This window comes from Drosophila serrata, unplaced genomic scaffold, assembly GCF_035046125.1.
Source record: "Drosophila serrata isolate PLE 108 unplaced genomic scaffold, ASM3504612v1 contig_272, whole genome shotgun sequence".
Taxonomy (NCBI): Eukaryota; Metazoa; Arthropoda; class Insecta; order Diptera; family Drosophilidae; genus Drosophila; species Drosophila serrata.
Window position 1 is genome coordinate 709,865 of NW_028257170.1, and position 22,202 is coordinate 732,066.

The 22,202-nt window shown below is 38.0% G+C and overlaps 3 protein-coding genes across 10 annotated transcripts in view; 2 read left to right on the top strand and 1 right to left on the bottom strand.

Annotated features, from left to right (window-relative positions):
* LOC110179972 (glycoprotein-N-acetylgalactosamine 3-beta-galactosyltransferase 1) overlaps positions 1–17,735 on the bottom strand; it is a 34,319-nt gene extending 16,584 nt beyond the window's left edge. The window contains exon 1 of one of the 3 annotated variants that reach the window (XM_086833849.1): positions 17,634–17,735. The gene's annotated coding sequence lies outside the window, so the exon portion shown is untranslated. Of the gene's footprint in view, positions 1–4,847; positions 5,872–17,633 lie in introns of those variants that run through there. The other 2 variants (XM_086833851.1, XM_086833850.1) reach the window with 2 other exon arrangements.
* On the top strand, positions 17,465–18,946 carry LOC110179974 (uncharacterized). Of its 5 annotated transcripts, none has more exons than XM_020947556.2 (7): positions 17,465–17,692; positions 17,751–17,895; positions 17,958–18,089; positions 18,150–18,305; positions 18,357–18,597; positions 18,659–18,746; positions 18,806–18,946. In XM_020947556.2, exons 1-6 carry the CDS (start codon positions 17,580–17,582, stop codon positions 18,721–18,723), a joined length of 852 nt encoding a protein of 283 aa, XP_020803215.1. In that variant the 5' UTR covers positions 17,465–17,579; the 3' UTR covers positions 18,724–18,746; positions 18,806–18,946. The 5 variants fall into 5 exon arrangements, with proteins under 5 accessions (XP_020803215.1, XP_020803217.1, XP_086689978.1 ...); XM_020947558.2 differs by having other exon boundaries at positions 17,751–17,877; XM_086833852.1 differs by having other exon boundaries at positions 17,465–17,609; positions 17,705–17,895.
* LOC110179973 (uncharacterized) lies at positions 18,819–21,122 on the top strand. 2 transcript variants are annotated; one of them, XM_020947555.2, is made up of 6 exons: positions 18,819–19,087; positions 19,146–19,290; positions 19,363–19,494; positions 19,553–19,708; positions 19,763–20,000; positions 20,057–21,122. In XM_020947555.2, the coding sequence occupies exons 1-6, from the start codon at positions 18,963–18,965 to the stop codon at positions 21,037–21,039; spliced, it is 1,779 nt and encodes a 592-aa protein (XP_020803214.2). In that variant the 5' UTR covers positions 18,819–18,962; the 3' UTR covers positions 21,040–21,122. The 2 variants fall into 2 exon arrangements, with proteins under 2 accessions (XP_020803214.2, XP_086689973.1); XM_086833847.1 differs by lacking the exon at positions 18,819–19,087 and having other exon boundaries at positions 19,152–19,290; positions 19,347–19,494.
* Positions 21,123–22,202: the final 1,080 nt, after the last annotated feature.

The following is a 22,202-nucleotide window of genomic DNA, read 5'->3' on the forward strand; positions in this document are numbered from 1 at the left end:
TGGATGCAGACTGACCTTAGCTAGAAGTTGGCCCCAAAGAATCCAACGATCGAGCCCCAGAGTTATGCTCAACTTTATGGGGCTGTGATTTAAGTGGATTGTCTTTAATTATATAGGAAATATTGGGTCGACACACTGTGTGTGACGTATCTAGTTTGTTGTTATTTTTCTGTACTTTTTTATGAGTAAATTGCAAAGGTAATTTTTTTCAAATTACTTCCAGACAGCTTGTAATTACTTTTTAATGCTTACGTTTAAGTGGGAATAACAGTGTCTTTAATGGATTATCAGCCTTTAGTTGTGACGTATGCAAACCTTGAAAACTAGTACTGATAAGAGTCTCATTTTAAAACCTCTAAAGATGCGTATTTTTGCTTATTTTGTTTATAAAAGTGCGTATTTCGGGAGATAATAGAAAACAATGTGTGCGTCACTATATTATATAAGAAAGAAAGGTATACTTTGGGTAGTTGAAGTTTGTATACCCTTGATAATTGTATAAAGGATTAAGGAAACGGTTGGAAATCAATCTAAGCCTAAAAAGCATTTATTTCAACTTGAAAAGATATTAAGTGTAATTTTTCAACAGGTTAATAAATGTGCGAATTGAACTTAATTTTAAGAAAATATTCAGATATGATTTGCTTTTGATTAAAGGGTTTTTAATTACTATTCTACATCAATTAAATAACTTTATTACTAATTCCTTTTTAAATGACATCTATAACTTCCCTTTTCTCAATAAATTTAATTTCCAACTGAAAACCTATTCTCAGGAGCAATCAAACCAACAATTAGCATCTCGGCAGGACTCACTTAGCGTCTGGGAATGAAACCCCATTTTGCTATATGACACTTCCTTCCTTTTTTAACTCTAATTGAGTTGTAAATTCAACCCTCGATTTTTGCCATGCATCTAAATTCGAACTGATTTCCATATAATTACGCTACAGCTCTAATTGAGTGATCAGGAGCAACATGATGAACGCATCAGTTGCACAGCTCTGAGGATTCAAGAGAATGCCAGGACCTCGAGGAAGGAGTTCCAGAAGAACCACCCGCCGAGGGGCGAGCAAGGGGCCATAAAGTCAGGACATCCTGCCGGGCAACTAGAAGCACTTGTCCTGCCCTCCACTCTGACTTTTTTCTCACCCAGCCGGGGGGCGCATTCTCTGGATGTGTGTTTTGTAGTTGTATCTGTATCTGTAGCTGTTTCTGTATCTGTATCTATATCTTTGCCTTATTTTTTTGTTTCCAAGCTCAGCAAGACGCAATGCAACCAACTGAGCTGTGACGGCAAAAGGAGAACCGGGAACCGGGAACTGGGAACGGGATGGCCAGGTAATTGCCGCAGTTGTCGGGGGGCAACGATGCGAGGCATTTGTCACATGGACCGAAGCCAAGACGTGCCGCTGCCATGGGAAAGTCATCCTCGATTCCAGCAGTTCCCTAATCTGTGATATAGGTCATGCAACCCTCAAGGTTCCGAGTAGGTTCCATTGCTCCTAGGCTCCTAGGCATTGTCTTCAGTCCCGGTGTCCCTCTCTGTGTGTGTGTGTCTCTTATGGATTCGTAGAAATTACGCGTGAGCATGCCAGCCATCCTTTTCATATATTCCTATGCTAAAAGTAGCTGGGGCCCATTATGTTCTGCATTTGAAGACAACAAGTGCAGCAGTTGAGTGCGCCTTTTATTCCAAGGCACAATTAAAAAAAAACGCAGTTGTGCATGCAGTTTGGGTTTACCAGGAGGAAGAGGAGCATAAGTCGGGCTCAAGTTTAGCCAGCTAAGTCTATTTTATACACAACTGCCAACTCCAACTCCAACTCCCACCCATTCAATGTCAATGAACCGCAGTTGTAATGTTTATACGGCCATCACAGTTACAGATACGGATACAGCTACAAAATGCAGTGAGAAAAATATATCAGGCACTTTAAGCTTAAATATAACATAGAAGATATTACTAGAGCCAGGTTTCTGACTTTTCTATACTATAAATATTTCTAAATAACTTTTCTTTATAAAAAGTAACACCCGAAATTTATCTCTCTGCATCGGTAGATACAAGATACAAACACTGGGGGTACGAAGCACTCCAAAGTTGTCCACCTTCCGACGCTGTCGTTTGTTTGGATTTTTACTTTATTTGTTTATGGTTTTGCCGTCTGATTATCTTGGGCGCGTTTTAGCCTCAAGTTCGTTGCGCTTGGCCAGACTTTTACTTCACTTCACTCTCACAGAGCTATATGAGCTCCTCCCATGTAGTACTTATGATGTTATTCCATTTTATTGTCGTCGTCTTCGGGTTCCAACCTTTCCCCCCATCACAATGTTTTTCCTTTGGTTTTTTGTTGGTTTATCGCTCCAAAGGTTTTCTATACAACAATTGATTGAACATTATTAGCACTCAAGCATAAATTTGTTCGACATTCTCGACAGAGTTAACAGGCTTCAAAGAAACAGCTGTAGATCTTTTAGATAGATTCAACATGTAGATACTTTTATGACCCATTTTGAGATACATTCAGGCTTATGATAGATTGGGTGAATGTAAACAAAATAATAAATAATGGCTAGTTAAAGTGTTTCTAAGTAATAAGCAAATAGCAAATAACAAGTAATATTATAATGTCATTTAATTTCACAAAGTATACCCGTATATAATCAGCTACAACTATAATTTAATCAATTGGATTTGCATATGAAACCCACCTTTAAAGCCTAGTAAGCAAAACTAATCTGTAACGCTTATTAAACCGCTTTTATTGACTCATTTGCCGCCTTAATTGAATCCTCTTGGCCAGTTTTAATTCTCGCTAAAACGTAGAATGTGATAATTTCTGTTTTAATATGCCCTCCGATCGTCTATATTAATTATCCGTTTGTGATTTATCGATCGCTTGCGTTGACAGCCAACAACTTGTTGCCGCCCGGGAATTGCGATTAAATCAATGTAACTTTTCAGTTTAAGGAAGTAATCAAGCCATGTAACAACATGTAGTTCGATACTTTGCGACCTGTGTTCATGTAAATTATGGGGGAGTAAAGCGGTATCTATAACCAATACTTCAAACTGAATCTGTAGTCATTTTGTTAAAGCAAATTCTAATTCAATGAAATCTCTACTAAATCCCCTGCAATTTCTGGCCAGTCGTTGAACTCGCGTAATGGGGAAACCGGTTTGCCGACGACTAGTTTCGCACGTGGAAAAGTATTTAATTGTATTAACATACTGAACTTGTGCAATAAACCAAACAAAGATCATCCAGCTTGTGTTGGTGCCGCCGCCACAACAATGTGGGATCTCTTAATAGACCCATCGACCCACAGACCTTTAACATCGATTTTCCCTCCTCATCGTTGTAGGGGGAGAAGAGACTTATCAATTAACCTTAATTTCGCATTTGGCGCCCAACCGATTTTCTCTTCAGATTTTCACATAAGCCTCGATTCATTGATTCTTCTTCTTCCACTGACCCCAATTGGTTTCGTCAGACCCTCGGCGCGGAATCGATCAATAAACAAATTTTTTGTTATTATTGATTATCGTGTCGTGGTCATGCTGGCAACTCCCAAGGTGTTTTATTGGGAAACTCTTGCCTCCTAAGGCTTTCTTATTTCTTATCGTGGAGCTCTTATCAAATGATATGCAAGGTGCTCCGAGGGGATTGATGGACTTGGGTAATACATCAATGCACTCTCTCTGTTTTCGGGGGCTCCCCCAAAGGCTTGTAGCCCTTGTCATTATTGACATTACAAATGTTATTGATTGTCGAGTTTTCTTCGCTGCCTTCGCTGCCTTCGATTCGGTTTTCATTTGCGCCTCACGAAATCGAAAGTACATGTTAATTATTTCCACACACCTGCATTCATTGGGGACCTCCCTCCCCCGATCGATTTCCATTGATAAGAGAGCATTACTTTTTGAGTGTCGCCTGAGAAAAACAAAAACATTTTCCCTGCCCCAAAAAAGAGTTCAGTTTACAATTTTTTGTATATTTCTTTTTTGTGTTGACATTTCTTGTCCCGTCAATGTTTGGGGAAAATTTAAGGGAAAGGAATCTTAAGTGGGGGAAGTCCCTGTTGGACCGGCGACAGTAGCATTACAAAGCATTTGATTTTCAGCTTAACAATTCTTGGAAGTGCCACTCTCAGTGCTTTGTTTTTCTTCTCTCTGTGCATTTTGGCCTCTTTTTAGATTCACTTTTTACCCGATTTTTGTTTTGGGTTGTCAATATATTGGTTATTGGGGCATTTGAAAGGTTTGTTAGCTGCTCAATGGCAGCTGAGTGATGTGGCTAAAAGGATGCAACAATTGGGCTAAGAGGCCGCTAATGGAGTGAAAGTAAAATTTTGGGAATATAAAAAGCATAAAAATGATATGAATGAATTTAGATGAAGTTAAGTCTAAGGCTTATTTAAATAGAAAATAATGAAAGACTTATATACAACCTCCATATTATTTTCTTAATCATTTTAACCTCATAAATAAATCCCCATTTTATTAAATGCCACATTGTCAGGGTCCAATTAAGTTGTACATTTTTCATATGCTCATCTTATTAAAACGCTCTCCCTCCGTTTAGTTAATGTTAAAAGCAATTAAGATAAGATAATCTCCCATCATTCCGCACTATTTGCATTTGTAATGGGATTTTGCACGCCCCGCTTTTTCCGCGCTTTTCCCCACCCACCTTCCTCCTTTTCTGCCACTTTTCACACGCTCATCTGTAAAATGCTCCAATTAGACACCTTTTACTATATATATGTAGTGTATATTCTATACATATGTATAGCCGGGAGTAGTTGTCTCACACCCACGCTAAAAATTAATTGCATGCTACCTTTTACACGCGCGCACCTGATGGAAATTTATACACGGATTGCCGCAGGTGTTTTTCTTTTTTTTTGCTCCCGTCTAAAGCCAAAAACTGAAGCGAGGAGTGACTGGGTTCGCGCTTATTTAAAGTCCAATCTGCAACAATTCAATTAAGCCAATAACTAAACCAATTTGTAATGGACTTTAGCTTTTTAGCTACAGCTACGAATTGCGATCACGATGTTGGCGAGCACTGAGAAAAATAGCTTAAAAATAATATATTTATATAATATTTAAATTACAAAAATAGGAGCAAGATAGAACCTAAGTATGTGGACTTCTTAGGAATTATCTAAGTGTTTTATAATCAATTATTACCACAAATAAACTAAGAAATTAACACAAGAACAAAACCACCTTTTAAAACAAATATAATATGTTTTATACCTTAAACTCCCCTATAATTCTGTTCAGTGTTCTTTTGATGATGAGGAAAATCCATGACTTGGTCGCAAGGAAATGGAAAAGGCCAAAGACAAAGCCTGGCCCAGGCAGCGGCTCCAAATCCAATTAAACTAGTGACAACGACACTGCATCCACTACTAAAAAGGGCAAGTAGCAACGGGGAAAACAGGGAATTGGGGGGTGGTGCGACTTCTGGGCGGTTTTCCCAGGCTCTGTGGAGCTTTCCCGGCAAAGAGCTGGCATGAAAATTGAATAAAGCGTAATTTCAACTGGACGATGGCGAAGCAATGTGGCCATGTTGCTGCCACCTGCTGACTGCCATGTCTGCTTTACATTTGCAACAACAAAAAAAGACAACCAACCAAGAACCCGACTTCAAAGCAATTGCGACATAATTAAGTTGACAACAACAGATACAACAACAAAATAATAATAAAAACAGAGAGTAAGAGCAACAGTGGCAGCAACACCAGCAAAGCGATTGACACCACTGACCCAGTTACGTGGCTGGGTAAAAATGGCTAAAAGGAAAAACTGCGAAAAAAAAAACTTGGACGAACTGTGAATGCACACCAGCTACATACAGTAGGAGAAAAAATGTGTAACTTGTGCAGAAATCAAACTAGAACTATCACAACTAGATGTTCCTACAATAAGATCTGTTTTTTTTGGAATAATTCTTGAAGATCTACAAAAGATTATAATACCAAACTTTATAGTTTGATCTCTGAATATTTTATATTAATATATTTATTTTCTTTTAGTGCTTTTCTGGGCCCGGTTAAGAGCCCAGCCGCGTGACGTCGTCGTCGCCGTAGTTTAAAATTGAAAATTAAAATTGTTAGACAGCGTGTCGCGCTGTCGCCTGTCACTGGCATTTGTTTGAAGCGAATACCCTGCGGTGATATATACACTCCGCCAAAACGGATGGGAAGTGACTTTGACATGGTCTTTGACCAAAGGATCGGGACGAGTTTGAGAGCTGGGAGCCAGAGCTCGGGGGGCAGCAACAGTATACTATAAAAGTCGGACAGAGTCCGGGGATTAGCTCAACAGTTTGATGAGGGGCGCTGAGAAAAAGTAAAATAAACAGAGAAAAGTCAGATAAAGAGGAATTTCACTCAAAAGATTCATACTTGGAGAGGGTTTAGGGATAATCTCAAGTCAATAAATGGTTTAAACTTACTTTGGGGGTTTTTTATTTCAAGTATTTTAAAAGAACAAGATGGGTTTCTATATAGAAAGTTATTACAGAAAATGCATTGAAAAACTGCACCCCTACATTAAATAAGGTAAGAATTTTTATTAAATAAACTCTATAAAGAAACCAACACAAATTCATGTATTTTTGGCATCTGTTTGTCTTGCCAAATCTTTTTTTGCAGCGCCTTGGTAAGTTCAGTAGACCCAAACTAAACACTTAAGCCACACACATTCTTATTATTTTATTTTGGTGGCAGTTTTAACGGGTTTTCAGCAGCTGGCCGACTGTCTTGTTTGAATGGCCAGAAGCAGGGGGAGTTGGTAGTTGTCTGTCTGGCTCTGAGCCTGGCCACCCCCAAATACTCCCCCCCGTTTTGGGCCATTGTCAACGGCTCGGCACTCGGCTCAGACGGCGGGCGCTTTTAATGTTTGCTCTCAGCGCCAAAACGACAAAATCCAATTAAAGAAATTATGTTTACATATAAAAATTTATAAAATATAACCAAAAAAAAGTAAGTGTGGATGAATACTGCTAACATTTGTGGCAAATTGTTATTAAAAAGCTTAGCAAACAAAACTGTTGGACAGACACTTGAAGCGCATTTACGCCTCAACCACAACGCCGGTGATTTAGTTTTCTTGTAAGATTTTCTTTTATTTTGAAATGAGAGAGTGCCAAGTGGTTTGCCAAGGACCTGCTGACTGGAGGACGAGAAGGAGAAGGAGTTGGTAATTCCACAATCCACACATGCTTCAACCCAGAGAGAGAGAGAGAGAGAGTCCTGGCTGGCATAATTCCTATGAAAACAAGCAACAACAAAGGATACACTTATTCTACTGTAAGATACCAGATACTATTTAGTGGCCATTGGCATCATATTGTATAAGAAGGAAGTGGGGGAGATGGCTGCCTTTATGAAAACAAATTGCTCAAATTTCAGGGCACTCGCATTGTATCTTAAGGATACATGTGGGAGTGCACAGACTTAAGTGCATTTCGGTATGGATTACACGTGAGCCCCGAAGGAAGGATATGAGATGGACGCAAAGTGGGACAAAGATACAAATTTGTCCGCTTAATAAGGAAGTTGTTGTTTTTTATGGGTATGGTGGAGCCCCAGGGAATTTCCCTTGGCAACTGCTTGACAAGTAACAACTTTATCTTTATCTCTATCAGATGATTCAGTTTTCCATGTCGAAGATTAGGTAAAGTTTTGTGTTATCATCAAGTGACGAAATTTGCTTATCTAAAAGTTACTTTACATTTTTAATTTGGGATTTGGTGATTCACTGGGGATGATGCCAGAAAAAGACTTGTATTTCATCTAATTAAATAAAAATGAAGATGCCTAGATATGATTCATATTAAGGGGAATTTTGGTGTTAAGAAAGATAAGTCCCTTCCCCCTAGAAAATTCCTATAAACATAGAAATATAAATTTAATTTATTATTTATATGTGGATTTAAAAATTGTTATTTAGCCTAATAATAGTGATATTTTCCAATAAACACTAGCTTATTTTCCCTTTGAGCACCTATTGTATTTTTTACCAATTAAGTTTCTAGCGACAACACACAAATCTGTTTGTTTTCTTTAACAAAAAGGGATTAAAACCGATTTGTTTAATTTATTATAGGTTTCCTTTTTGGTCTGGCACCTGTTCCCTAATTCGTTTTCAATTTGCCCTTTGAATCTCAACATAAATTGTATCTCTAATTACGACCTTACTGCTGACCCAATGAGTGACCATAAAAGTGCAAAAGGGCATAGACCATTTTCAAATTTAACTGCTCCACAGGAAAATCTCCGAAAAAAAAGACATAAATCTAATTTGGCCGTGTGCATTTTGGTTCTTTTATGACCGCGGACCATCCAAAGCAGCGATGACGATGACGATGACGATGATGATGATGATGGGCTATCTAAGCGCTCCAAATCCATTTACCTTTTGCCCACCTGGGCACGAAATGGATGCGAGAATGGACCAAAAAAACGAACCGAAATGGCCAAAGTTGAAAGGGAGTCAATGGCAAACAATAAAAACGAGAACTGGGAAACGCGAAACGCGAAAATTTCCCAACGCCGCACGAAAATTATTTTATGATGCTTTTAAACTAATTTTCTGGAAAAACAACGTGCAAACGGATTTTCCTTTAGCCACCGAGAGCCAGGTATTGCTGTTGTTGTTGTTGTTGTTGGGGAAAAACTGTTGACTGAGAACGCGTGGGCACGTAAAAATTTTTATTTTATTTGCCAGCGCCGGCAGCGAGCACATTTTTTCAAGTGGAACGCGTGGCGGTCGCGAGCTGTGAGTTCTGAATTTTAGATGAAGACAGGAGCCAGGAGCAGCTAGCAGGTAACAGGTAACAGGTGAGTATGTCCTTTCTACATGCTCCACCTCCAAGCCATAGTTTCCCGTCACGAACTAGTCATAAAATTAGCGTAAAGGCCTTCCTTGGATTTGGAATACTACTTTTACCTCTCCGCAATTATCCGCAAGACACTTTCCCGTTTTCCCTTAGCCATCTTTCGAGGCCATCAATCTAAATTATGGCATAAAATTTTGCCGCCTAAGCCGGACTTTTCTGCAATAATAAAAATATTTTTAATGCCCGGCGACAAATTGATTTATCTGACAGTCTAATCAACTTCCAGGGAGGAGGATTTTGATAGATCTGTGTGGCAATTTATGAATGGCACAAAGTCGCAGCTGGAACGCAGTTCAAGGAAGTTTTCTGTGTCTTCTGTGGGCCTAAATTGACATGTTCTGCCCAATAATGAAGCGATCAGGGCCAAGAACCTCGTCCTGCTTCCCCCTGTCTTGAGCCTATTCATAAATCCCTTCTTCCTGGCGATTTGTCAGCACCAGACATGCGACATTGACAATGTCAGTTTTCGTACGCCAAGGACAAAGGACACTTGTGAGGCGCTGCAGGTAGGGTTTGCCTCGTTATTGTCAATCCATCTTCCAGCATCTCGGTCCAAGTATTTATCTAACAGATACGAAGGAGCAGCCTCTGCAGCCTTGGCCTTTTGTCCATGCCTGCTCTTTTTGCCATCTTCTGTTTGTTTTTGCAATTGACAGACGCTCCCAGACGAAGGGCCACAAGCGTGAGCATAATTATGGTTTTCAATTTATTCCAAGAACTTCCATGAACGCACACACACTGTGCATTGAGGTTTCCCTAGAATCCGACCTGCTGTTAGCCCTTTAAATGGGAAGGAGTTCCTAATTGAAAGTGTCATAAATTAGGAATGAACTCAAAGTCAAGTTGAGTTTGGCTGCCGGTCCTGCTGCTAGCAGCCGATATATGGAAATTTTCAAGGGCTTTGGTCTTGTGACAATGATTAGCTTTCAACATTTATATTTGAATTATTTATTTATGTAGAGAAACCGTAGATATATTCGTAGGGCAGTAATAATTTTTAAAGACTTGAAGAAAATTCTGAAATTATCACCATAAATATTATTAAAAATCCCAGAAAAGCTATTAATATTAATTGTAACATAGCTCAAAACGTAAATAAATGATTGTAGAAAATAATGTTTATAATAGAAGAAAATCCCTATGTCCTCCATCCTGAGTAATACCCTTAAATTCACAACTATCACTGCTAATTCCTCAACTCATGCCCTCCTCTATTCAAGGCTGTTTCCTGAATAAACACAGCAGCAATTTCCTGCATTATTTATTTACTTTTAAGTAGTCACTCTAAATGCATTCATAATATCCTGCCTACCCCCAAATAGAACATGACGAAACTCGAACGTCATGCTCTAAAAAGAATATCCTGCCATAAAAAAAGACAAACAACTAGAGGAACTCATTCATAAATCAAGGGCTACAAGTATTGTTAATTTTCGATACATATTTTCTTGTTGGGGAAGCCTGTGAAGTGTTTATTGGAAAAAAAAAGTGCTTCCTCATGGTTGTTTTAAGGATAAATATGGCTGAGGGAAATATGATAGTCAATAACTTCGTTCGAGGGACAGCTGGCGCAATGGAGTATCGTATCCTTTGGGTTTCCTGTAAATGCTTAGGACTTCTATACCTATATTTCCAGGGTATTCAGAAGAGTGTGTGATTGATGACTCAAAGCTGAGAGCTCACCTTTTCCCCCCAAGACAACATGGTCCAAACCAATTTCCCAGGCAGTCCATCGTCAAGTCCTCGCCAGTTTATGACTCTAATCTTGTTTCTGTTTAAAACCAAAACGTGACTCCACCGTTGACCCCACAGATCTCTCAACTTAATGTCTGACTCACCGCGCTTACCTAGAATCATTCCCCAATAAAGTATAACCCTACCATAATTTCCCGATGCCAATAAGAATGGGAGTTGAGCATTTTCACATTTTCACCTGAAAGAGAGAGACAGAGGAGACGAAGTGGAAGAACGTGTTCGGGCCATAAATATCAATTAGCCAAGATAAAGATACTAAAGCGAGCCACAAGCAGGAGAATTGGAAAATAAAACTAATTGCAGCGGCTAGCCGGTGGTCTTCGTTCCATTCCAATATTTATCTGGCCAAGAGGAAGTCGTAAAATTGATAAAGGCAATGGACCAGGCCAAAGACATTCTATATATATATATACACCGATTTCTCGAGAGACTGTCACTAAAGTGCCGGGTCACGTTCAAATGTGCGGCAAATGTGACTCACATAGGAGAAAAGCCACCGTTGTAGAAGAATTTTCCGGAGCTCATCGTTTTATCAGCCAGATGATAAGCTGCTACAAATTTCGATGACGCAAGTGGAAAATGGAAAACTCCTTTCCCCTGCCCCCCAGCGACACTCTTCCTGCGGCATTCGCAGTCGTCCCTCTAATTTGCTGCTCACTTTGTTTGATGATGTGACGACACATGACTCGCCGGCTCTTTGAACTCGGCCAGCGGCAGTTTATCTTCAGCATTCCCCCAGTCTCCATTCTCCATTCTCCGGCAGAAGTTATCTCCGGACCTGGACCGGATTCGACCGCCGACTTGGACTCGACCTCGGTCTCGGTGTGGTCCTTATCTGCGGCGTGTGCTGCTGCTGCTGCTAATGAGCGTCTGCTGGCTATTTGCATTTGGCTTAGTCAAACAGTCAGTTTTAGCCGGAATGCTCTTTGTTCGGTACTCACTGTCATCGCGGATAGGTTCTCTTACTTATCGCTATGTAAACCAAACCCTGACCTAAGTTAGCGTCACTTTTCAGTTCGCTTAATCGTATTTAGTTTACCAGAACTACGACTATAAGAGCTTTACGGCTGGAATAATCTGACAACGACCCAGTTTGATAGGAACAATAGGTACATATATAACATAGCTTGCGGCTAATCTTCGAAATCGAAAGGGGTTTCCATGGCACTCGCATAATGTTGGTTTAGGTGTGGCTTATCTCCGAGAGGATAAGCCAGAAGAGGAAAAAACAGAAACAGATGAAAAATAAAAATATATATATCAATATATATATATATATATCTACCAAGTTAGCAGAGAAATTTTAATAAATCAAACTTTTAATTGCACAAATTGCCTTTATTTATTGGTCAAATAAAAACAATATTCAATCTTTTTTCCGTATTATTTTGATGTCCTGCTAAGTTGATATCAATTCAGGAATAATTGTCCAATAATTTGTTTAAATTTATCAATTGTGAATTAAAAAAAAATATAAAAGACCCCCAACTCATTGAATCTGCTTAATTTTCTGTGAAAAACTATGAAAAACGACAAATCCCGTAAGCCAAAAAATACATAATTAAATTTATGTTGTACTTACCGAGTTTCTTATTTTCCTTTTTTTTTTCTTCGTCGTTGTCTTTTTCTTATTGAACTGGGAATTCAATTACACACTGGAAACATTGTCTTACCTTTCTTTGCCTTTGATATTTAAAAGTATTTTTTAATCACAAAATTATAAAGAATCAATGTAGAAAAAAATAGATATTTACTTCCTTGTTAAAAAAAAAAAATCAATGAACGGAACGGAAAGAACTGTAAAATTACAAAAACGGACAACAGTACCAATTTTCTCTGGAATACTTCATTAGCAATGCACTTTTATATTGGCCTAGTTTATTCACGTACTTCAAAGCACCTATATTTACATTACATTTTTGTTTTGATTTTTTTCAGAGGTTAATATAAGAGTATAAGAAATAGGAAATCGAAATGCAATCAATATAAAAAATAAATTAGTCGTTCACTCACCAAATTTCATTTCTTTCTTCTTCTTCGTCTTTTTCTAGTTGAATTGGATATTATATTTTATTTGAATTTGTGTCCATTTACGAGATTTGTTTGTCTTTCCATCCTTTCTCTTTTTATTACACACACACAACTCAAAATTAATATATTTATTACTTAAGCACATAAAAAAAAACAAAAAATTAAACACTTAAACACTTAAAAAAAAAGAAAACAAAAAGAAATGGAAAGGAATGGAAAGAATTCTTATATTACACACGCGAACACTACACTAATAATCTCTGATATACTTAATCAGCACTGCATTTTTATATATGTAATTACTAGGTTTTTGCGCGCACTTTAAATACTTCTCGATCCTTTAATAACTGTTAATTCAAAACACACCGCTAGAAAGCGAGCGTTTTGCATATTTTCTCTTTTCGAGCGGTTACATGCCATGCACTCGTACACAAAAAATGCGTGGACTGAACACATCCACACATACATACATGCATAATAGCGGGGGCTGCTGCGCTGCTGCGCTGCTGGCGCAGGTGTCTCAATGTTTTTAATGCTGATTTTGTGGCTTCAATTTAATATGTTCACTAGCTAACTGCTTTAAAAATGTCTTATTGTTGATAACGTACATTCAGATGTAGTTAGTTATTAATTTCACTTCGGCATTTGCCCATATTATCATTTGTTCTTATTCCTTTTCCCGCTTTAACGCCACCAATTGGAGGGAAAAATAGCGCTCACTTCAGATTTCCACAAATTCGTTAGTATTTCACTTGTTTAATGTTTAATTAATCGTCATAGCACTTATTGCAGTTAGTTTATGTGATTAATCCATTTGGTAGGTGTTATTAAACGTTTTTTCGGACGAGAACATATTTTAGCAGCCGCACGCCAAAATTTTCCACTTGCAATTGTGATTTCTTCCTCTCCACTCTTTCACCTCGCTCTCATCGTCAGCTCTGAGAGTCAGCCCACACTCTCAATCGGTATTTAGTAAATACTATTTACATTTTGTCACTGCTGCTGCCGAACATTGTCCGCGGGAGTGTCAAATATGTTTTTATTGCAGTTGTACAACAAATTAGCTAGTTCCTTTGAACTAGTTCTTTTTTAAAAACGTTGGTGTTAATTAAGTTTTTTGGCGAGACCACCCGTTCACTTCGGCACTTTCTCAATTCCATTTTTGACGTCACAACTCCAAAGAGGCACGTATGCATATTTAGTTTTATATTGCAAACTATATGTTATTTATGCTTAATTGAGTGTTCCCAACTAAAAAGCACTTAGTTATGTTGATTTAATTAGTTTGTAGATATTAACACACCTTTTTATCGGACAATAAACATTTTTCAGCAGCAGCACAACCAAATTTCACACTTTTGCGACTTTGTTATTGTCCTCCTTCACACCGCTCTTCAATTGGCAACCGTTTGAAATGGCAAAGAGGCAAATTCTGGAGCGGGAGAGCGAGTGCAAAGAAGAGGGAGCGAAGAGCAAGAGCAGAAGAAGAAGAAGATCGCCATTAGCAAGTGAAAAAATTTGGTGTGCTGCTGCTAAACTACGTTTTAAGCCGAAAAAAATGTTTAATAACACCTACTAACCGATGGAATTAGTTAAACTAACTAAATTATGTGCGGGGACACTTAATTAAACATTAAACAAGTGAAAGTGAAGTGAATTTAAGGAAATGTGAAGTGAGCGCTAGTTTTTCCTCCAATTGGAGGTGACAAAGCGGGAAACGAAATAATGAAAAGTCTTAAATTGTGCAAATGACGAAGTAAACTTATTAAATAACTACTTATGGATGTACGTTATCAACAATAAGACATTTTTAAAGCAGTTAGCTAGTGAACATATTAAATTAAAGTCACAAAAACAGCATTAAAAACATTGAGACACCTGCGCCAGCAGCGCAGCAGCCCCCGCTATTATGCATGTATGTGTGGATGTGTTGAGTCCACTCATTTTTTGTGTACGAGTGCATGGCATGTAACCGATCGAAAATGGAAATGCAAAAAGCTCGCTTTATTGCGGAATGTTTTGAATTAACAGTTCTTTAAGAAATGAGTGTAGATTCGAAGCTTTTAAAGTGCGCGCATAAACCTAGTGAATATGTAAATAAAAGTGCAGTGCTGATTAAGTATATCAGAGATTATTAGTGTAGTGTTCGCGTGTGTAATTTGAAAGTTCTTTCCATTCCTTTCCTTGTCTTTTTGTTTTCTTTTTTTTTTAAGTGTTTAAGTGTTTATTTTTATTTTTATTTTTATTTTTTTTTTTTTTTGTGTGTGTGTTTAAGTAATAAATATATTAATTTTAAATGGTGTGTGAAATAAAAAGGAAAGGATGGAAATAAAAAAAAATCTCGTAAAGGGACACAATTGCAAATAAAATAATTACCAATTCAACTAGAAAAAACGAAGAAGAAGAAAGAAATGAAATTTGGTGAGTGAACGACTAATTTATTTTTTATATTGATTGTATTTCTATTTCCTATTACTCATAAACTTATATTAACCTATTATAAATATAATAATTTTAAAATTTTAAACTAAGCAAAGTCAATGAAATATGCCAGGGTTTATTGGTTTTGTTGTTCGTTATAGTTATTTTACAATTTTATCCACTCCTCTCTATTTATTGTTAATAACGCGTAGGCAAATATCTATTTTTTGTTTTTTGACTAATTATTACATTGATTGTTTTTAATTCTTTGAGAAAAAAATACCCTTAAATATCAAAGGGAAAGGAAGGTAAGAAAATTAGGTTCCAGAGTGTAATGCAGTTAAAAAAGAAAAAAACGACGAAGAAGAAAGAAATGCAAAAAAAAAAATCGGTAAGTACAAAACAATTTATTATTTATATTAAATGAACTCCAATACTTATTAACAACCCTAATCTCTCGATTTCTAATTATTATTATGATTTAGACTCGACGCAAAACTTTATTAACACAAGCTTCTTAGCTTCCCTTTTTGTTTTCTTTTTAAATACCTTAGTTCCCTTTTTATTTATCAAAATGTCATAGTAAGCTCTATAAATTAAGCAACTTTTTGTTAATATTTAAGCTGGGGCTTGTGGACAAAACCAAATTGAATTAGAGACTCTGGCAAATGCATTCGTTTTACAACTGAAATCATAAACAGAACCGAATGCTGCTTAAAATTTCATTACGCGCACTTAAGCGGTGTGATTTTCCGGGTCTGGTTTGGGGGGGGGGGTGATTTCCCCCCGTTCTGGCAGTGTTGCAAAGGGCTCATAAAATCCGCAGTAGCTGCAGTAGCTGGGCGAACCACCGCAGTGGTGACACATCCACATCCACATCCTAGTCGTCGTCCGCATCCGCATCCACATCCCACATTCACTGCAATGCAGCTGGTGAAATGTCATCAGCGCCTGGATTTTATGGCGTTGCCAAAGGAGAATGTATCTAAGCTGCAGTCTTGTTCCAGGTTTGGGGTTCTCGGTTCTCTCGGTTCTTGGTTCTGGTTTCTGGCCATCGTGTTCCTGGTTAGCTGGGTCTCCGTTTTCTGGCTCCTAAATTCGGCTAAAAGCGTAAAACTTTTATGGCTGCCGCAGCGCGTGGAGGGAACCTCTCCGCGTCGTCGGCAAAGTCGTTGTCGTAAATAAATTTCTGGCCGTAATTAATTTTGCATGCCAGTCAGCTGCTAGTGAAGCTTCTTCTCAAGACACTTCTCCTTTATTTTTCGGGGTACTTCATAAGCTGATTGTGAATGCCACACGCCATTACGGACGTTTTGATATGCCAAATGTGTCGCTAAATGATTTTTATTCGCCGTTGCTCATACGCACCGTGGTCGTGCTGGGGTTTTATTTTTGTTTTTGTGTTGTATGCAAATTGTTGTTACCTTTGCCAGTGACGCACATAGTTGACGTTGCCTCCTTTTGCTCAAAAATGGACTTTGCAGCAGCAGCAGCAGTCAGCTCATTAGTGAGTCTGTTTGCCATTGTGGCTGTGTTGTCTGCTCAAACATTATTTATCTGGCGTTTTTAACACTTGCCTCGCTGACAGTCACTCTCTGGCATATTCTGCGCCATTTTCACTAGTTTGGTTATAGTTTAGACCATTGAATACCTGGGTTTTAAGTCACTAAAGTCATTTAAGGGTTAATAGGGTTAATAGGGTTAATTAACTGTTTAAAAAACTTAACCTTCACCAATCATTGCTTACTTTTGGGTGGTCTTTGAAGGAAATATTAAATATATATCTAAAGACTATACAAAAATTAATATAGAATATATATAATAACTTAAAGTTATGTCATATATTACCTAGAATATCATAGAATTAAAGAAAATCGTTAAGTAGTAAAATATAGTTACCTAGTTGTTAAAAATAAGGCTTATATCTCTATGTCTTTACAAGGTATCTAAATATTACTATGTATATAAATATATTTATTTAAAAACTATTCCAATAAGCACCCCAAAAATACAGGGTATCAAACTATAGCCCGACTAACAAGTGCAAATTTGTTTGCTGCATTGAGACGGTCACAAAATTTCTCAACCTTGGCTTCGTGCTCGCCCTGTTTGCGCCATGTTAATTTCTGTTGATTTTACGCGTTAGCTGCTTGGTTGCCCCGCCGTGTGTTTACTGTAGCTACAGTACAGTACATTTATTTGTATCGGGGCCAGGTCACAGCTGTGTGTGAATGGGGTCCAAAGAGGGGAGAAGGCCAAAGTAAACCGTATCCAAAGGTCCTCCTACTGAATTCTTTTATTTATATTTTTTATTCTTTCTAATTAATAAACTGACTTCTAAATTTAACAAGTGGCAGCAGCCTTAGTGCTGTTACTCAAAAATTTACATATGTTTGAATTTGCGAAAGTAACTGGTGTTATTTTGGGACCTTTCAAGTACCAATCCAAGACATGGATGTCCGTAGAAGAGACCGGACAAGGGTAAAGTTCACCCGTCGCACTTACCTTGTATTGACGTTAATTTTGGCAATTTCCTTCCTCCAATGGGGTGTGGTCTCGATAATGTGGGTACTTAGTTATTACGATCCGTAAGATACACATTATAACGACTCCGTCTCATAGGTTGGAAACTCGTCAGAAATTCCAAGAGTTTTCCATTTGGTGCCCAATCACATTTTGCCTGGCAGTTGCACTTTTCTGCGTATTTATATTAGTTGGGTATATTCGCAGTCACATTATTTTTAAATGGGTAATGGCTGTAGTTATAGTAAGTTGATGTAGGTTTTTATAAAATTTTTTGAACTATTACTTTGCCCAAAAATACCCAAGGTTGAGCTATATGTGATCGCGATGTTTATCCTGGTTATAACAAGTTGGTTGCCGGAAGTGCTGGTTTATTTCGTTATCTGCGTGCTCTCCATGATCGTGGCCCTGGTTATTGGTTGTAATCTCTCCTTTTCGGTGGGATAACTAAGTACTTAATGTTAATTGAATATCTTACTAATCTTTGACCTTTTTAAGATGGATATGACTCAGAGTATTGCACCAATTTTCATCACATGCTATATTCTGGTTGCCGCCTCGATGTACGCACTAATGATTCATTTGTATAATGTGCATCCAGAGCCTTATGCCTTTATGGTCTTTGAGATTATTCTTCACTTGGTGATGTTGTTGGTAAGATTTTAATATGTTTAGAAGCTTGTATTTTTATAGGCAAACCTGTAGCTAGTAATGCTCCATGCGCAAACGATCAGAGGAGATCGATTTATACAAATGAGTACCGATGACTATCTGCTGGCCGCCTTGCTGCTGTACCATGAATTTCTCGCCATATATGCCATGACATTTTATTGGCAAATTAACTATTCATTTTTCACATCAAAGGACTTTTTCTGGTTATCGACGAGTATACCAGGGTCGACAATGAGGAATCCACAAACACAACCCAATATAGCTCCATTAGATGGTAATATTAATTTGCAATTAATTACAAGGACTTTCGGGTAATACAGAGCTTCTTATTGCAGATATCGATGCGGGTTCTGATTATAACTTGGATTTCGATGACTACGACAAGAAGCCTTCCGATTGATGAGGAGCCAAGAGGTGCAACAAGTAAATGTAAAATGATTTAATTGTATTTATACATTCTATATAATAATTTGTATTTACAGGCTTCAATCAAGTTAGCTGGGAGATGGCAATTACAATTTTATTTCAATTTACACAACCCGGCGAATTTTTGAGATGCCTTTTCTGTGGCTATAAAGGATCGCTGACAAGGACACGCGGCAAAACCACACATGACATATCTCGGGCCCATGGATAACGATGTACGCCCCGGACGACTTCCGCGCGTATCGAAGGGCGCGGACAGCCTTTTCAGCAAAGGTTTATGGACTGCTGATCCTTTGGCTGGTTCTGGCCCTAATCCAATGGATGGTTGTCTGCCTTATGTAAGTTTACCACACACCCTTTGGGGTCTCACATTCATTTTTCATTTCCTCATTGCAGAGAAGATGCACGATCGGCTTTCAGGAAATACTGGTACATATCCTTGATAGCCTTTGCCCTGGCCATCCTGCTTTTAGCTATATTTATATTTGCTGATGGGCTGCGATTTATGCAGTTTCTAAATTTTATCATATCGCTGCTTATTGTAAGTGAAGCTAAGGATATTTAAGTATATATATTTATAGACACATTATATTATAGATTTCAACTATTTCAGGTGGAATTTCAGATTATTGCAACGTTCATTCTGGTAGTGCTCAGTTGGTGGGCGGACGTACTTGTCTTTTTTGTGGTGGCTGCAGCTTTGATATTTATATTCCTGCTAATTGGAATAATACTGCCGCGAAGGGTAATGAAAATATATAAGTTTTCGATGAACTTATCACACATTTGTTTTTGATGTACAGGTGGATCTAACCCTGGACATTGCAGTGCTCTTTATAATAGCATTCATTTTCCTAATTATCGCCGTCTTTGTACTGACGCTCTTGGTGTGCATATCGTTCCCAAGGATGTATACATATCTGGTGGTGGAATTGGCCGTAACCCTAACAATCTTGCTGGTATTTATTTTCCACATTTATTAATAAATTTTACGGCATTAGGCAAATTTTTAGTTTGTAATATACCATGCCCAAACCATTCATGGGAATCGATTTGCTGAGATGCGACTGAACGATTTCTTCCTGGGATCTCTAATATTATTCCATGACTTTCTCATCATTTTCTGGCTGACATTTTACTGGCAAATTCATCATAGATTCATAACGCCAGATAGCTGGATAGCGTCCTCGCATTCTCCCGATGAAAAGATAAACCAGCTTGGCAAAAACTTGGAGACTTGGCCAATTGAAAGTAAGAAATTTTATTATATTTCTATATTTCTGATTAATACACTCACGGATTTATAGCTATTTTCACTGAGCAAACCTGGGACGACGGCAAAGCCGATGACTATGGCGAGCCGGAAGAACCGGATCGTTCTCCTGTTTCGAACGAGGATCAGGACGAGGACAGCTCTCAGCATCGTCAGATTACAAGAAAAAAGGACAGCGGAAGTCGGGCCTACGATAGAAGAAATCAGAGAAAGCACACCACAAGCACAACTCCCTTGGATTGGTCCGTTTTCAAAGGAAGAACTAAAGCAAGTCGCTTCACCGATGATCCACCTGCTCCGCAAATTCGAAAGCCTGTCGAAGGATTCAAGAGTCCTGGCGTCCTGTACAAGGTTTCGCCAGTTGACGGCAGCAAATTTCCCCCGCCAAAGGATAAAGTTCCGGAAACGCCTAAAAAAGACTTTAGACCGCCGAAGAGAAGGTATGGATCAGAATTTGAATATGGAATTGCCAAAGGAAAAAAGAAAGTTGGCTTTGGCGAACCATCTGTCATTTTTCCTGTGTCAGATCCCCCATCAAATATTGATCCTGCCAGAGCTGAATGGGACGAAATGATAGATAAGCCCGAACAATATCCAGAGGAACAAGAAAACGGAACTTTGGCTGGGAGACCCAATCTGGATCCTGCCCCGTCAAATGTTGATCCTACCACAGTTATATGGATCGAACCGACTGATAAGCCCAATAAATTCGGACATTATCCGGAAAAACAAGAAAACTCAGAAGAAATGCATTCAGAAAATGCAACGGCAGCCAGGAAACCCAATTTAATGGACGATGAAATGCAGGGATTTAAAGGCACCGAAAAATCACAGCCAGATTGGGAGCTCTTGAGCCAAGAGCAACTAAGGAATCTATCGGATTCGAAAAAGCATCGAGTAAAGGAAAAGAAAAGGAAAAATCCACATGCTGAGCCACTAACTACAAGTATCTACGTTCAAACACGAGTGCCAGACTACGAAAAACTTGCAATGAATGACACTTTTGTTGACAATTAAAATGTGGTTTTAAATATGCTGATAATATATATATATATACTGATAATGTATATATATGAATTATTTGGCCAACCATAAATCGTCATTTACCATTTAATTGCACTCATTAAAGAGCCCAACACACATCTTATTCAACCGCATTTGCGACAGGTGACAAACAAATTAATGTCTCTGAGATTTATGGCCCGCCCACAAAATGGAGCAAACAAAAGACCGAAAAGTCAGGCCAAAAACAACCTGTTCAATGAACTCTGCTGCCAGAGGGAACACATCAACAACAGCAACAACAAAAAATCAGAAAAACCGTTTAACAAATTACGGCCAACACACGTGCAGTCACCATAAAAACGCACCATACTCTAAGGCTACAGTACGGTGGTACTTCGATGCTTCAACACACACCTCCACCTTCCAACCTGTACAGTAGTAACACATCGCATATAACACACATTTACTCCGTGTACGAATGCCGACCGCATATCGCTTATCTACCAGGCAGGCACTCCGCCTACCTTTGCCCAATGATGGGTCTCTGTCCATACCCTTCTTAACCTTGGGGATTTTTGGCTGTATAGTTCACTTAATCAAAGGGATTATTTAAATTGCTATGATAATAATTCAGGATATTAATTTAGCTAAGTTAAAGGAACTTTATGGGATTCCTTAACCTTGGAGGGGAAGGGTTTTTAGTTAAAATTGAAAAGGTGAATCGAATTTTCTGTACTTTTAAGACGTTTGTTTCTGTTATTTATTAAGATAAGTCTAAACCATCTTAAGTTAAGTAAGCAAGTCATTATATATTATATATTCTTATGTATTTTTACGTCTTGGATAAGTTTTATTCAATGTAAGAGATATTTGTAGAGGATTTTACTATATTTTGAAGTCTGGATTAAGGTTTATGCACTATTATGTTATACTGTAGAAGAATCAAATCTATTTTGAAGGCAAGGCTAAGTTTTATTCACTTTGTAGAAAAATCTGATATATTTATAAGTCTGTATTAAGTTTTATCCACTATAAAGTATAATTTTAGAGAAATCTAATATTTTTTTGAGTTTAGGCTAAGTTTTATTCACCATAAAATATATTTTCTAGAATTTTTATATTTTCTAGAATATATTGTAAACTCTAGGCTAAATTATAATCTCCAAAAACATATA

Coding starts and splice junctions, on each gene's coding strand:
- LOC110179974 (XM_020947556.2), top strand. CDS start 17,580: ATGGATGTCCGTAGAAGAGACCGGACAAGGGTAAAGTTCACCCGTCGC. Junction 17,896..17,957: donor GGGTAATGGCTGTAGTTATA/GTAAGTTGATGT, acceptor AAAATACCCAAG/GTTGAGCTATATGTGATCGC. Junction 18,598..18,658: donor CAATATAGCTCCATTAGATG/GTAATATTAATT, acceptor TTCTTATTGCAG/ATATCGATGCGGGTTCTGAT.
- LOC110179973 (XM_020947555.2), top strand. CDS start 18,963: ATGTACGCCCCGGACGACTTCCGCGCGTATCGAAGGGCGCGGACAGCC. Junction 19,088..19,145: donor TGGATGGTTGTCTGCCTTAT/GTAAGTTTACCA, acceptor TCCTCATTGCAG/AGAAGATGCACGATCGGCTT. Junction 19,709..19,762: donor TAACCCTAACAATCTTGCTG/GTATTTATTTTC, acceptor GCAAATTTTTAG/TTTGTAATATACCATGCCCA.